General features: G+C 43.4%; 1 protein-coding gene across 1 annotated transcript in view; it reads right to left on the reverse strand.

Moving 5' to 3' along the window:
* LOC137322209 (dynein axonemal heavy chain 8-like) overlaps positions 1-17,507 on the reverse strand; it is a 1,675,662-nt gene that overhangs the window by 1,194,649 nt on the left and 463,506 nt on the right. Inside the window, exons 19-20 of the mRNA XM_067985325.1 lie at positions 16,346-16,426; positions 4,623-4,739 (exon numbers count right to left, since the gene is read on the reverse strand). Coding sequence (XP_067841426.1) covers positions 4,623-4,739; positions 16,346-16,426 — 198 coding nt within the window. The remainder of the gene's footprint in view (positions 1-4,622; positions 4,740-16,345; positions 16,427-17,507) is intronic.

Genomic DNA, 17,507 nt, shown 5'->3' on the forward strand with positions numbered 1-17,507 from the left:
AGGAACTATAGAGGAGCTGAGAGATTCGGGAATTCAAGTACACAAATCATTAAAACTAGCAGACAGGTACAAAAAGCTATCTAAAAGCCTATGGATAGTTGGCCTATATCTCAAGGGGGTAGAATACAAAGGGAAGGAAGTTATGCTTCAGTTGAATACAGCGTTGGTCAGACCCCATCTAGAGTACTGTGTTCAGTTTTGAGCACCGCACCTCAGGAAGGATATATTGGCCTTGGAGGCGGTGCAGCGCAGATTCAGCAGAGGGTTAGAGGGTTAAATTATGAGGACAAATTGCATAAACTTGGCTTGTATTCCGTTGAGTATAGAAGACTGAGGGATGATCTGGTTGATGTTTAAAATGTTAAACGATTTGATAGGGTAGATACAGAAAAACTATTTCCTCTGGTGGGGGAAATCAAAAACAAGCGGACATAATCTTAAAATTAGGGCTAGGCCATTCAGGAGTGAAATCAGGAAGCACGTTTTCACACAAAGGGTAGTAGAAATCTGGAACTCTCTCCCCAAAAGGCTGTAGATACTAGTATAATTAAATCTGAGATAGATAGATTTTTGTTAGGTAAGATTAGATTTACTAGAATGACACTAGGGATGAGGGACTTCAGTGATGTGGAGAGACTGGAGAAGCTGGGGTTGTTCTCTTCAGAGCAGAGAAGATTAAGAGATTTGATAGAGGTGTTCAAAATCATGAAGGATTTTGATAGAGTAAATAAGGAGAAACTGTTTCCAGTGGCAGAAGGTTCGGTAATCAGAGGACACAGATTGGCAAAAGAAACAGAAGCGACATGAGGAAAAAGAAAATTACGCAGTGAATTGTAACGATTTGGAATGCACTGCCTGAAAGGGTGGTGGAAGCAGATTCAGTAGCAACTTTCAAAAGGGAATTCGATAAATGCTTGAAGGGGAAAAATTTGCAGGACTATGGAGAAAGATGGCACCCCATCCACCACCCTAAACATTCACTCCCTTCACCACCGGCGCACTGTGGCTGCAGTGTGCACCATCCACAGGACGCACTGCAGCAACTCGCCAAGGCTTCTTCGACAGCACCTCCCAAACCCGCGACCTCTACCACCTAGAAGGACAAGGGCAGCAGGCGCATGGGAACAACACCACCTGCATGTTCCCCTCCAAGTCACACACCATCCCGACTTGGAAATATATCGCCGTTCCTTCATTGTCGCTGGGTCAAAATCCTGGAACTCCCTTCCTAACAGCACTGTGGGAGAACCGTCACCACACGGACTGCAGCGGTTCAAGAAGGCGGCTCACCACCACCTTCTCGAGGGCAATTAGGGATGGGCAATAAATGCTGGCCTCGCCAGCGACGCCCACATCCCGTGAACGAATAAAAAAAAAAGAGCAGGGGTGTGGGACTAATTGGATAGCTCTTACAAGAGCCAGTACAGGCACAATGGGCCAAATGACCTCCTTCTATGCTGTATTATTCTATGATTCAGTGTCCTAGGCCCAACCATCTTCAGCTGCTTCATCAATGACCTTCCCTCCATCATAAGGTCAGAAATGGGGATGTTCGCTGATGACTGCACAGTGTTCAGTTCCATTCGCAACCCCTCAGATAATGAAGCAGTCCGAGCCTGCATGCAGCAAGACCTGGACAACATCCAGGCTTGGGCTCATAAGTGGCAAGTAACATTCACGCCAGATAAGTGCCAGGCAATGACCATCTCCAACAAGAGAGAGTCTAACCACCTCCCCTTGACATTCAACGGCATTACCATCGCCGAATCCCCCACCATCAACATCCTGGGGGTCACCATTGACCAGAAACTTAACTGGACCAGCCATATAAATACCGTGGCTACGAGAGCAGGTCAGAGGCTGGGTATTCTGCGGCGAGTGACTCACCTCCTGACTCCCCAAAGCCTTTCCACCATCTACAAGGCACAAGTCAGGAGTGTGATGGAATACTCTCCACTTGCCTGGATGAGTGCAGCTCCAACAACACTCAAGAAGCTCGACACCATCCAAGATAAAGCAGCCCGCTTGATTGGCACCCTATCCACCACCCTAAACATTCACTCCCTTCACCACCGGCGCACTGTGGCTGCAGTGTGCACCATCCACAGGATGCACTGCAGCAACTCGCCAAGGCTTCTTCGACAGCACCTCCCAAACCCGCGACCTCTACCACCTAGAAGGACAAGGGCAGCAGGTGCATGGGAACAACACCACCTGCACGTTCCCCTCCAAGTCACACACCATCCCGACTTGGAAATATATCGCCGTTCCTTCATTGTCGCTGGGTCAAAATCCTGGAACTCCCTTCCTAACAGCACTGTGGGAGAACCGTCACCACACGGACTGCAGCGGTTCAAGAAGGCGGCTCACCACCACCTTCTCGAGGACAATTAGGGATGGGCAATAAATGCCGGCCTTGCCAGCGACGCCCACATCCCGTGAACGAATAAAAAAAAATAAAAAATTCTAAGGGTTCCAAGGGATATGGAGCAAAGGGGGTAAATGGAGTTGAGTTGAGGTGAGGTGCAGATCAGCCGTGATCTAATTGAATGGTGGAGCATACTCGAGGGGCTGAATGTTCCTATGTTCCTATATTAGTCTGTGACTGAGGAAAGGAAGTGGTATGAAGGATTTTATATGTATTTCAACACAGGGAATGCAAGGTGGGTGGAATTGTGAAACATGCTTACACCTTGACTAATCTGATGAAATTACTGAACCTCTTCCATTGCTGAGTAGCCAATGGGGGGGGGGAGGGGGTTGCTGGGGTGGCTTGCACAGCCAAGGCCACCTCCTTTCACTGGGCTTGCACTATCCCTTTGGTTGGCCTCCTTCCCTCCATGCCAAAGACTGTCTATCTTCTTTGTCTTATTTTGGCAACACAAACTCAATGGAGGATAAGAAAATTTGGGAGCTCTGTAGCCTGATGTAGCAGCCTCAGACATCCTTCCTTTCCTCATAGTCTTTTAATTTCTGGCAACCAGATAATGGTTGGCTTGTTCCTTGCAGCTGCAGTTAAGAACTGCAACTGTACCAAATTTCCCACCCTGTCATAGTCAAATTCCCAATAGAGGGTGCAAATAGTGCTGGGAGCCCACCCAAAATATTACAATTAAGCAAACCCAAGAAAATGCAATCAGATCATACTGCACTTCTTGTAGTAAGCCCACCATAGAGAAAAATCTAGTCCAATGGCTTTGATATTATTTGCATTGATAAAGACAGGCTTAAAGGGCTCAATGCCAATAAATCTCCAGGAATGTGCACTACGTACCCAAGGGTGCTAGTTATTATTAGTTATGGGAATTATGTCAGGCCGAGTGTCCCACACATTGGTGCTGAAGGCCTCCTATTTATATTCTACATAAGCCTGGGTTTCAAAACAAGACATAAGTTGGTCAAATTTGCAGATGATACCGAACTAGATTGGCCAGTCCTAGAAGCCATTAGTCCTAGAAGCAGCCAAGGAGTTACAGAAGGACTTCGACAATATTTGCAAGTGAGAAGAATTATGGTAGATAAAATTGAACACAAAGTTTACACACTGGAAGAAAATATGGGATACATACTTAATGAATGGTGTTCAACAAACTAGGGGAGAGGTTGAGACAGATCTGGGACTCAAGACTGATCGTATCCAGTCATTTCAGAGCAGCAATCAACAAAGCAAACAGAATTCTAAATTATATTGCCAGAATTCTTAATTATATTGCAAAATCATAAGAGTATAAGTCTGAGGGTATCATGCTGAAGCTTTGTAATGCTTTGGTCAGGCCACTGAAGCACAAGGGAAAACATCCAAGCCCTGGAAGTGGTGGAGAGAAGGACCATGAGACTGATCACTAGCGTCAGAGGACTAAATTATAAAGAAAAAATAGAAAATCTTGGACTATTCACCTTGAAGGGAGGTGAATGAGTGAAAATTTTATAGAAGCATTTCAGATACTAAGTGAAACAGAAAACGTTAATGCTGAGCATTATTTCAAGTGAAACCGTGACTGTAGGACAAAAGAACACAGGTACAAACTGATAAAAGGCAAACTAAGGACTATTGTCAGGAAGCACTTCTTCCTGCAAAGTAATTAATACCTGGAATAATCTCCAGGTTCAGTAGTATAGACAAAAACTCTGGAGTCATTTAAGGCAGTGGATGCTGTGCAGGTATCATAGGTTTCTATAGAATGATGCGTTAGATGGGTTGAATGGCCTCCCTTATCTGAACTTATCTTTCTGATCCTCTATCTAGAGGGAAGATTTCTTCTGGTTACTATCTGTTTTCTACAGTGTAAACATAGCAGGAAAATGTCCTATATTCACTACATTTAGCATAAAAGTCTCTGAATATTATTACTCTTTTCCCTGGATTCTTCCCATGTGACAACATAATCGATTTGTATATGGAGATTGAATGAATAAGAAGAATTGAAAAATGTTTTTTTCTGATGTGGCTAGTTGCTATACAAATATACTACAACAGCAGACTGCATTTCATCTGACTCTTGCCATACCTGTTGAGAACCTGTTGTCACATGCTGCCAAAATGAAATTAGATGTTCTGTTTCGCACTATTGCTATCCTTCAGTTTAATAAGCAAATTTACAGTTTGTAAGAAATCTACTTACTGTCTTTAACAATATAATCAACTCATCTATGGCTGTATTCGCATCACAGAAGAATCGTTCAATTGTTAGAGATGACCAGTTCAATAAGGTGACTCCTTGTCTCAGAATAGTCTCAATCTAAAGGAAAGAAATAATGGTCCATGAATGTGAAATTATTATGAATGCTTCTCAACCAAAATATAAAAACATCTGATCTCTGATACCATGTTTATAGAATCATAGAAAGGTTACAGGAAGGAGGCCATTCGGCCCATCAAGTCTGTGCCGGTTCTATGCAAGAGCAATCCAGCTAGTCCCACTCCCCCGCCCTATCCCCATAGCCCTCCAAATTTTTTCCATTCAAGTACTTATCCGGTTCCCTTTTGAAAGCCACGATTGAATCTGCCTCCACCACCTCCTCTGGCAGTCTCTCATTCCTGGAATCATTCCAGTAAATCTCTTCTGCACCCTCTCTAAGGCCAAAGGCAGTTTTCCTAAAGTGCGGTGCCCAGAACTGGACGCAATACTCCAGTTGTGGCCAACCCAGTGTTTTATAAAGGATCGTCATGACTTCCTTGCTTTTGTACTCTATGCCTCTATTTATAAAGCCCAGGATCCCATATGCTTTTTTAACCACTTTCTCAACCTGCCCTGCCACCTTCAATGATTGGTGCACATATACTCCCAGATCTCTCTGTTCCTGTACCCCTTTTAGAATTGTGCCTTTTAGTTTATATTGCCTCTCCTCATTCTTCCTACCAAAATGGATCAATTTGCATTTTTCTGTGTTAAATTTCATCTGCCATGTGTCCGCCCATGCCACCAGCTTGCCTATATCCACTTGAAGTTTATCACTATCCTCCTCACTGTTCACTACACTAGTTTTGTGTCATCTGCAAATTTGGAAATTGTGCCCTGTACACCCAAGCCCAAATCATTAATATATATCAAGAAAAGCAGTGGTCCTAGTAACAACCCGTGGGGAACACCACTGTGCACCTCCCTCCAGTCCGGAAAACAACCATTCACTACTACTCTCTGTTTCCTGTTACTTAGCTAATTCTGTATCCATGCTGCTACTGCCTCTTTTATTCAATGGGCTTCAATCTTGATGACAAGCCTATTATGCAGCACATTATCAAACATCTTTTGAAAGTCCATATACACCACATCAACCACATTGCCCTCATCGACCTTCTCTGTTACCTCATCAAAAAACTCTATCAAGCTAGTTAAACACGATTTGCCTTTAACAAATCCATGCTGGCTTTCCCTAATCAATCCACACTTGTCCAAGTGACTGGTAATTCTGACACAGATTATCATTTCTAAAAGTTTCCCCACCACTGAGGTTAAACTGACTGGCCTGTAGTTGCTGGGTTTACTGTTGCAGCCTTTTTTGAACAAGTGTGTAACATTTGCAATTCTCCATACCTCTGGCACCACCCCGATATCTAAGAACGTTTGGAAGATTATGGCCAGTACCTCTGCAATTTCCACCCTTACTTCCCTCAGCAACCTAGGATGCATCCCATTCGGACTGGGTGACGTATCTACTTTAAGTACAGCTAGACTTTCTAGTACCTCCTCTTTATCAAGTTTTAGCCCATCCAGTATCGCAACTATATCTTCCTTTACTGAGGCTCTGGCATCATCTTGATCCTTGGAAAAGACAGATGCATAGTACTCATTTAGTACCTCGGCCATACCCTCTGCCTCCATGAGTAGATCTCCTTCTTGGTCCCTAATCGGTCCCACCCCTCCCCTTACTACCCGTTTACTGTTTACATTCCTCTCGAAGACTTTTGGATTCCCCTTTATTATGGCCGCCAGTCCAATCTCATACTCTCTCTTTGCCCCTCTTATTTCCTTTTTCACTTCCCCTCTGAACTTTCTATATTCAGCCTGGTTCTCACTTGTATTATCAACCTGATATCTGTCATACGCCCCTTTTTTTCAGCTTCATCTTACTCTCTATCGCTTTTGTCGCCCAGGGAGCTCTGGCTTTAGTTGCCCTACCTTTCTCCCTCATGGGAATGTACCTAGACTATACCCAAACTATCTCCTCCTTAAAGGCCACCCATTATTCAATTACAGTTTTGCCTGTCAATCTTTGATTCCAATTTACCCGGGCCAGATCTATTCTCATTCCACTGAAATTGGCCCTCCTCCAATTGAGTATTTTTACTTTAGAGTGGTCCATGTTCTTTCCCATAGCTATTCTAAACCTTATGATACTATGATCGCTGCTCCCTAAATGTTCCCCCACTGACACTTGCTCCACTTGACCCGCCTCATTCCCCAGAACCAAATCCAGCAATGCCTCCTTCCTCGTTGGGCTGGAAATGTACTAGTCAAGAAAATTCTCCGAAACACACTTCAAAAATTCCTCCCCCACTTTGCCCCTTATATTTTTACTATCCCACTCTATATTGGGATAGTTGAAGTACCCCGTTGCACCTCTCTGTAATTTCCCTGCAAATTTGCTCCTCTATATCCTTCTCATAAATTGGTGGCCTATAGAATACACCCAGTAGTGTAATGGCACCTCTACTGTTTCTTAACTCTAACCAAATAGATTCTGTCCTTGACCTCTCCAGGACATCCTCTCTCTCCTGCACTGCAATATTCTCCTTAATCAATACTGCCACCCGCCCCCCTCCTTTCTTTCCTTCCCTATCTTTCCTGAATATCTTGTTTCTACGAACTTTTAGTACCCAATCTTGCCCCTTTTTGAGCCAGGTCTCCGTTATCGTCACGATATCCTATTCCCATGTGGTAATTTGCGCCTGCAGCTCACCAGACTTGTTTAACACGCTTTGTGCGTTTACACACATACACTGTAAACCAATCTTAGACTTTCTTATACTCTCTATTAGTCTGATGGCATCTAATACCGGACTATTTCTTACTCTAGCGCTATATTTCTCTCCCAATCCTATGTGCACCTTGTTTCTCCTTTCCAATGCTACATCCTGGTGCCCATCCCCCTGCCAAATTAGTTTAAACCCCCTCCCACAGCACTAGCGAACCTCCCCGCAAGGACATTGATCCCGGCTCTATTGAAGTGCAACCCGTCCAGCATGTACAGGTCCCACCTCCCCCAGAACTGGTCCCAATGCCCAGGAATCTTAAGTCCTGCCTCTTGCGCCATCTCTCCAGCCACACATTTATCTGCTCTATCCTCCTTTTTCGATGGAAATGCCTGTCTGTTCACCTAACTATTGAATCCCCTATCACTATTGCTTTCCTTATCTTTCTCCTCCACCCCCGTACAGCTGAGCCAGCCATGGTGCTGTGGACTTGGCTCTGGCTGCACTCCTCAGAGGAACCTTCTCTTTCATCAGTATTCAGAAATGAATACTGGTTAGAGAGCGAGATGCCCTCAGGGGACTCCTGCATTACCTGCCTGGTCCTCCTTGTCTGTCTGGCGGTCACCCAGTCCATCTCTGCCTGCATTCTTAAGCTATGGGGTGACCACCTCCAGAAACGTGCTATCCACGTAGGTCTCAGCCTCGCAGATGCACTGCAGTGGCGCCAGCTGCTGCTCAAGTTCCGAAATCTGGAGCTCGAGCTCCTTCAGCTGTCGACACTTCTTGCATCTGTGATTGTCCAGGACACAGAAAGTGTCCTGTAGTTCCCACATGGCATAAGATATGCATTCGATGGGACTGAGGTGCCCTGCCATGCAAGATTAAGATAAAGTTTATCTTTACTTTATCTCACCTGTCATATATACTACATATAGAACCTCCGTGTAATATGCTGTGCATGAATTTAAGAAAAATTTGTGAACATCATAGCAGAGATATTAGAATTTATCTGAACAATGTCAGGAAGCAGAAATTAAGAACATATCTCAGTGATAACTTGCAACAGCTTTTCTCTGCTTGAGTCAAAAGGTTGTACGTTCAAGTACCGACCAACACCTCCAAAAATCATATTAACCGATTGTTCATGTTGTTGATGTTTGTGTGATCTTGCTATGTGCAATGTGGCTACTGTGTTTGTCCATATGACTGCACTTCAAAGTAACCCACTGTATGTGAGGCACTTTGAGATGTTTTTGAGATGTGAAAGTATATATAAATGCAAGTCTTTCTTCCTTTTTTCACAATTTTTAATATTAAAATTTAGAATGAAAGGAATTGGCTGGTGCAGTGAGTTAGTACATGGTCCTATATGCCATCAGTGACCTGACGGGGAACTTTTACTGTCTGGTATTCTAGCAGTGGAGGCAATGGCACCGGTGAAATTAACACAGATTCCAAAAGGACATAGGAAAATAGGAACAGGACTAGGCCATTCAGCCCCTCAAACCTGTTTTGCCATTCATTTAGAACATGGCTGATCTATACCTCAACTCTATTTACCCACCTTTGTTCCATATCACCTTGATACCCTTACCTAACAAAAATCTATTTATCTCAGGCTTGAAAATTTAAATTCCGAACATAGGAAAAATGACGGACAGGAAAAGACCTACTGGTCCATCCAGCATGCCTCATACAATTGTGATGCCTTGTACATCACAATATATACACTGCTCACCCCACCCACAGCCATGCAATCGCCTGGGAGAGGCGAAAAAAGATAAAAACCCAGGCCAATTAGGGAAAAAAATCTGGAGAATTCCTCTTAGGCGATCGGCACTACTCCAGGAGACCATTCTGGACCTGATTAATGTTACAAGGTAACATGAGGTGATCTCCAACCCCACCAGAAAAAAGCTTAGGTCTCGCTTGAAGGAATTTAGTGAATCAGTGTTCACTGGACGAACCGGCAACCTGTTCCACATGTCCACTTTTCTCTGGCAATAGAACTACTTCCTAACATCTCACGTAGTTCTGCCTTAACATAACTGTAAGAGTGACCCCTAGTCCTGCCTAACCTATTCAGTTGAAACAACTGGTCTATACAAATACAATCTAATCCTTTATCTTATAAGCCTCGATCAAATCATCCCTAAGTTTATGCTTCTTGTATACAGACCCAATTCTTTGAGCCTATCTGAGTAACCAAGATTCTTTAAATTTGGAATTAATCTTATGGTCCGCCTCTGCACCCTTTCCAAACCTCAATATCACACACCATGTGTGGAGAACAAAACTGAACACAGTCTAACTGAGGCCTAACCAAGGTCTGATACAAGGACAAAATAGTATGCATTGTCTTATAGTCAACTATCCTGTAAATACATCCGAGCACCCTATTCACTCTAGCTATCCCTTCTCGGCATTGGTCATGAACTTCCAGAGATCTATGCACCAGAACGCCCAGATCGGTCTCTTTTTCCACCGGCTTTAGTACATTTCCCTGAAGGGTGTACGTATGTTCAGCAATCGCCCTGCTCACATGCATAACACTGCACTTTTCTAAGTTAAACATCATTTGCCAGTCACAAGCCCAATTCCCCATCGCATCTAAATCTGCCTGCAGTCGTCGAGCATCGTCTACAGTCCTGATGCTTGCAGATCCTAACACCTACATCGAGATCATTATTAAAAATAGTATATGGCAATGGTCCCAACACCGATCCCTGCGGGGCACCACTGGTGATCGGTCTCAAAGTAGCTCCAAATCCATCAACAACCAGTTTCTACCTACGGGCTTTTAGCCAATTCTCAGACCAGTGCAGCAGATTGCCACAAATTCCAGAAGATTCTATCTTGTAGAGCAGCCTCATGCGGTACCTTACCAAAAGTTTTTTGAAAGTCCGGGTAGACAATGTCTACACAGTTTCCTTCATCCATTATCCTGGTGATTTCTTCAAAAAATACAGCCATATTGATATCGTGCATTCCTAATATTTCCCTCAAGCATCTTACCTACTACTGACATCAGGCTAATGGGCCTACGGTTACCCGGTTCTGCCGTATCCCCCTTTTTAAAGATTAGCCACCTTACATTCATGGGAACATAGGAACATAGGAATATAGGAACAGGAGTAGGCCATTCAGCCCCTCGAGCCGGCTCTGCCATTTGATAAGATCATGGCTGATCTATGATCTAACTCCATATACCTGCCTTTGGCCCATATCCCTTAATACCTTTGGTTGCCAAAAAGCTATCTATCTCAGGTTTAAATTTAGCAATTGAGCTAGCATCAATTGCCGTTTGCAGAGGAGAGTTCCAAACTTATACCTCCCTTTGTGTGTAGAAATGTTTTCTAATCTCACTCCTGAAAGGTCTGGCTCTAATTTTTAGACTGTGTCCCCTAATCCTAGAATCCCTAACCAGTGGAAATAGTTTCCCTCTGTTCACCCTATCTGTTCCCCTTAATATCTTATAAACTTTGATCAGATCACCCCTTAATCTTCGAAACTCTAGAGAATACAACCCCAATTTGTGTAATCTCTCCTCGTAACTTAACCCTTGAAGTCCAGGTATCATTCTAGTAAACCTATGCTGCACTCCCTCCAAGGCCAATATGTCCTCCCGAAGGTGCGGTGCCCAGAACTGCTCACAGTACTCCAGGTCGGTCTAACCAGGGTTTTGTATAGCTGCAGCATAACTTCTGCCCCCTTGTACTCTAGTCCTCTAGATATAAGAGCCAGCATTTCATTAGCCTTATTGATTATTTTCTGCACCTGTTCATGACACTTCAATGATCTATGTACCTGAACCCCTAAGTCCCTTTGGACATCCACTGTTTTTAACTTTTTACCATTTAGAAAGTATCCTGTTCTATCCTTTTTTGATCCAAAGTGGTTGACCTCACATTTGCCTACATTGAATTCCATTTGCCACAGTTTTGCCCATTCACCTAATCTATCAATATCCCTTTGTAATTTTATATTTTCATCTACACTGCTTACAATGCCACCAATCTTTGTGTCATCAGCAAACTTAGATATGAGACTTTCTATGCCTTCATCTCAGTCGTTAATAAATATTGTGAATAATTGAGGCCCCAAGACAGATCCCTGCGGGACTCCACTAGTCACATCCTGCCAATGTGAGTACCTACCCATTATCCCTACTCTCTGTCGCCTTTCGCTCAGCCAACTTCCTAACCAAGTTCGTACTTTTCCCTCGATTCCATGGGCTTCCACCTTAGCTAACAGTCTCTTATGTGGGACTTTATCAAATGCCTTCTGGAAGTCCACATAAATAACATCTATTGACATTCCCCTGTCCACTACTTTAATCACCTCTTCAAAAAATTCAATCAGGTTTGTCAGGCACGACCTACCTTTCACAAATCCATGCTGGCTCTCTCTGATTAACTGAAAATTCTCGAGGTGTTCAGTCACCCTATCCTTAATTATAGAACTCCAGCATTTTCCCCACAACAGATGTTAGGCTAACTGGTCTATAATTCCCCGGTTTCCCTCTCTCTCCTTTCTTAAAAAGCGGAGTGACATGTGCAATTTTCCAATCTAGAGGGACAGTTCCTGAATCTAGAGAACGTTGAAAGATTATAGTTAGGGCATCTGCAATGTGCTCACCTACTTCCTTTAAAACCCTGGGATGGAAACCATCTGGTCCTGGGGATTTGTCACTCTTTAGTGCTATTATTTTCTTCATTACTGTTGTTTTACTTATGTTAATTTTATTGAGTCCCTGTCCCCGATTCAATATTAGTTTTCTTGGGATTTCCGGCATGCTATCCTCTTTTTCTACTGTAAATACTGACGCAAAGTAATTATTCAACATGTCCGCCATTTCTCCATTGTCAATGACAATATCCCCACTTTCAGTTTTTAAGGGGCCAACACTGCTCCTGACCACCCTCTTTTTCCTCATATAACTATAAAACTTCTTCTTATTGGTTTTGATATCCCTTGCAAGTTTCTTTTCATACTCTTTTTTTAGCTCTTACTACTTGTTTTGTGACCCTTTATTGATCTTTGTATCTTTCCCATTCGCCAGGATCTGTGCCATTTTTTGCCTTTTTGAATGCCCTTTCTTTATTCTAAGGGAACAATGCCAGACTCCAGCAAGCTATTAAAGATACGGGCAACTGGCCCACTTAGCACCTATCATATTATGGTATTACACTATTATCATAGTATGGTGCAGCATAGAAGGAGGCCGTTCAGCCCATCATGCCTGTGCTGGCTCTTTGAAAGCGCTATCCAATTAGTCCCACTAACCTACTCTTCCCCATAGCCCTGTACCTTTTTTCACTTCAAGTATTTATCCAATTCCCTTTTGAAAGTTACTATTGAATCTGTTTCTACCACTCTTTCAGGCAGTGCATTCCAGATCAGAGCAACTCTATGTAAAAAAAAATTTCCTCATCTCCCCTATGTTCCTTTTGCTAATCACCTTAAACCTTAAACCTGCATCCTCTGGTTACTGACCCTTCTGCCACTGGAAATAGATTTTCCATATTTACTCCATCAAAACTTTGAACTCCTCTATCAAATTCCCTCTGAACCTTCCCTGCTCAAAGGAGAATAACCCCAGCTTCTCCAGTCTTTCCACATAACCAAAGTCCTTGATCCCTGGTACGATTCTAGTAAATCTCTTCTCGGAACATAGGGGGATAAATTCAATAAGGCCTATTTTATTGGCCGCGGGTAGCACGATCAGCTATCAACCCGCGCCCAGTGGCCCCTGTGCAAGCAGGACGAGAACTTCGTCCAGCCTGAGTACTCATCTTCAAGCGGCGTTGAAGCCTTGGCCTTCCACGATGACTGAAGTAAATGTGCACTTTCCACCAGGAGGGGGAGGCCCAATCCCTTAAACGGAGGATGTCTCTTAAAATCTCTTAAAGGTAGACGATACTTGTTATTTGCTAAAAATAACAGTCTGCCGTCTGCACGGAGTCTGAACAGAGATCAGACATCACCCATGTAAAACACAGACGCAGGTCCCGCCCCTATGTTTACAAACTGATGAGTTATGTTAAAACATTGAATTAAAGTTGCGCACTACTAAATCCCACATCCTCCAATCTGCATGCCAGACCTCACCAATCTGCCGATCTGAGTTTGTAATAGGCCTGCGAGAGAGCGTGCACCAAGGTTCTCTGCTGATGAACTGGAGGCCTTGGTTCAAGAGATGGTCAGAAGGAGGGACATCCTATATCCGCAGTGGGGGTTGGGCAAGAGGCCCACCAGACATATGCTCAAAAGGCAGTAGGAGGCAGCGGGGGATGAAGTCAATGCCAGGCGCACAGCACCATGAACTTGGATGCAGTGCAGGAAGAAGTTCAATGCTTTGACACGAGTGGTCAAGATGAGTGAGGTCAACTGACAAGTGGCGTCTCCTACCAACTGCACCACTAGCCGCATCCACTGTTCCACGCACTACACTCCCTGTCACCCACATACCAACAAACGCTTTCCATCAGTACTCAACTCTTCCAACCAGATACTTCCTCTCACCCTTACACATTACCACTGTTGCAAGTCGTCCACCTACAACTCACAGACCACACACACTAGCAGCTATTCAACCATGACAGGCACGTCACCCAGACACATGGCCCGCTTTCTTGCAGGAGAAGGTGGCGCATAACAGGAGGCAGCAAGAGGCAGTGGCACTTAGCCCCTCCAGCCTGTTCCGCCATTCAATGAGATCATGGTTAATCTGTGACCTAACTCCATATACCCGCCTTAGCCCCATATCCCTTAATACCCTTGGTTCACAGAAATCTATCAATCTCAGATTTAGAATTCACAATTGAGCTAGCATCAGCTGCCGTTTGCAGAAGAGCGTTCCAAACTTCTCCCACCCTTTGCATGTGGAAGCATTTCCTAACCTCACTCTTGCACGTCCTGGCTCTCAATGTTAGTCTATGTACCTGTGTTCTCGTTTTCAAGTCTAGGAGACCTCCAAAAACAGTTCCAAATCCATCAGCAGCTAGAAGCAATAATCCAGCCACTAACCTGTAAATCCTGCATGGTCCCTTTAAACAGCGTTGATGGGGAGTCCTCCAGGCACTCTAAGACATGTTCAGATGGTCGTGGTTAAGACTGTGCGATGCACACTGATTTTATCCATTTTCTCCTTACTTTACCTGCAACCAGCGTTGAGTAATTGCACATGTGCTAATACCTATACCAAGATGGCATCTGGATCTGGTGCATGTCACGCTGGAAACATGTGTGCGCAGCCAAGACGCCATCTTGGCACTCCGGGAAGCCACATAGTGCCTAAACAACTTCTCGCCCAATTTCTCGCCCACTGGAACATAGGAAGATAGGAATAGGAGTAGGCTATTTAGCCCCACGAACCTGTTCTGCCATTCAATGAGATCATGGCTGATCTGTGACCTAACTCCATTAGCCTTAGCTCCATATTGGTTAACAAAAATCTATCAATCTCAGATTTAAAATTAACAATTGAGCTCGCATCAACTGCAGTTTGCGGAAGAGAGTTCCAAACTTCTCCCATCCTTTGCGTGTCGAAGTGTTTCCTAACTTCACTCTCCAAAGCTTTGACATTCTTCCTACAGTGTGGTGCCCCGAATTGAACACAATACTCCAACTGAGGCCGAACTAGTGTTTTATAAAGGTTTATTATACCTTCCTTGCTTTTGTACTCTATGCCTCTATTTTCTCAAGCCAAGGGTCCCATATACTTTTTTACCGGCCTTCACAACTTGTCCCGCCACCTTCAAAGATTTGTAGATACACCCCCAGGTCTCTCTGTTCCTGCATTCCCTTTAAAATAGTACCGTTCAGTATAGATTGCCTCTCTTCACTTCACACTTCTATGCGTTAAATTGCATCTGCCATGTTTCTGCCCATTTCACCAGTCTGTCTTTGTCCTCCTGAAGTCTGTTACTATCCTCCACATTGTTTACTACATTTCCGAGTTTCGCATCAACCGAAAACTTTGAAATTATACCCTGTATACCCAAGTCCAGGTCATTAATAGATCTCAAAAAGAGCAGTGGTTCTAATACTGTCTCCTGGGGAACACCATTGTATACTTCCCTCAAGTCTAAAAAACAACCGTTCACCATTATGCTCTGCTTTCTGTCCTTACCCAATTTTGCGTCCACGCTGCCACTGGCTCCTTAATCCCATGGGCTTTAATTTTGCTAACATGTCTATTATGTGGTACTTTATCAAATGCCTTTTGAAAGTCCATACACACAACATCAACCGCACTACCCTCATCAACCCTCTCCGTTACTTCATCAAAGAACTCAATTCTTGTCGTTTTGGAGAACCCCACCAGATGAACTAGTTTCTCTGTATCTACCGTATTGAATTCCTTTACCATTTTGAAGACCACAATCAAATCACCCCTTAACTATCTAAACTCAAAGAAATACAAGCCAAGTTTATGCAATCTGTCCTCATAATTTAACCCTTTAAAAGTAGGCACAATTCTTGTGAATCTATGCTGTACCCCCTCCATGTGTACATGTCTATCAATGAATAGGCAATGAATTTTGGCACTTTAACAAATATTGCTTTAACCTAAATTAGTAACAATTCATTGAGGTAAATTGGACGTCAATAGAAAAGAAAATTGGGTGAGGTGTAAAACGGGCTGCCGATCCTCTATCACCCGTTTTTCACACTGCGATAAAAGTTTTAACATTACCCCTTTATATTTTGGTTATGAAAACAAATGTGATATTACAGCCAGTTCATCTGTTATTGGTCTTTTTGCACTGTATAAAACTAATTAATAACTACAAGGTAAGGCAAAATTTTGCAGCATATTCTGTCTGCCTACTTATATATATTTTCTTCACCGATGAGAGCCTGTTAGTGCAGTGAGGAAGTGAATATAATAAAATATTTATTTTACCTATATAATTTAATACTCACCTTTTTAACTTTAGGCGTTAGCAATGTCACAAACTCAGAAGGAATTCCTTGGCACACACTCTCAAATGAATGAAGAACAGACTGATTATAGGAATACAAAAGAAGAAAAGTTTTAACACATAGAATTACAAAGATTACGTACAATGTACAGCACAGAAACAGACCATTCTGCCCACCAGATCCATGCCAGTGATTATGCTCCACACGAGCCTCCTCCCACCCCTCTTCATCTAACCACATCAACATATTCTTCTATTCCTTTCTCCCTTGTGTAGTTATCTAGCTTCCCCTTAAATGCGTCTATGTTAGTCGCCTCAACTACTCCTTGTGGTAGCGAGTTCCACATTCTAACCACTCTGTTTCTATCCTTCTGTTAGTTATGTCCCTCTTTTCTACTACCATTATGATATCTCTAATTAGTACAGCTACTCCACCCCCTTCTTCCTTCCCTATCCTTTCTGATCGTGTTATAACCTGCAATATTTAGTTGACAGTCCTGTTCTTTTTATAGCCATGTTTCAGATATTCCTACTACATCTGGTTCCTCGTTATAGATTATTGCCTTCAGTTCCCCTGTTTTATTTTGGATGCTGTGTACATTGCTGTGCTGGCAGTTTATTTCGTCTCTAATGGTTATTCCTTTCATTTTATTTTTAACAGTTCTTTTATACTTCTGTTTTATAACTGTATTTGTTCCTTGACCATTTATGTTATCTTATTCCTTACCCTAGAGTCATAGAGTCATAGAGTTATACAGCACGGATAGAGGCCCTTCGGCCCATCGTGTCCACGCCGGCCATCAAGCCCAGTCTAATCTAATCCCATATTCCAGCATTTATAGAGTAAATGCTGGAATATGGGATTAGATTAGACTGGTCTGACCTTTACCCTCAACTGCTGTTTCTTTTATCTTTAGGCTTTTGTTATTGCTACGAGATCTCTCCTCCCACCTTGTTAGTTTAAAGCCTTATCCACCGCCCTATTTATCCTTTCCACTAGGACTCTGGTCCCTTTCAGGTGGAGCCTGTCCCAGCAGTACAGCTCCTTCCTGTCCTTGTACTAGTGCCAGTGTCCCATGAATTGGAACCCTTCCTTCCTACACCATTCGTTTAGCCACGCATTAACCTTTCTGATCTGCCTATCACTATGCCAATTAGCATGT

Source organism: Heptranchias perlo, chromosome 5 (genome assembly GCF_035084215.1).
Source record: "Heptranchias perlo isolate sHepPer1 chromosome 5, sHepPer1.hap1, whole genome shotgun sequence".
NCBI lineage: Eukaryota > Metazoa > Chordata > Chondrichthyes > Hexanchiformes > Hexanchidae > Heptranchias > Heptranchias perlo.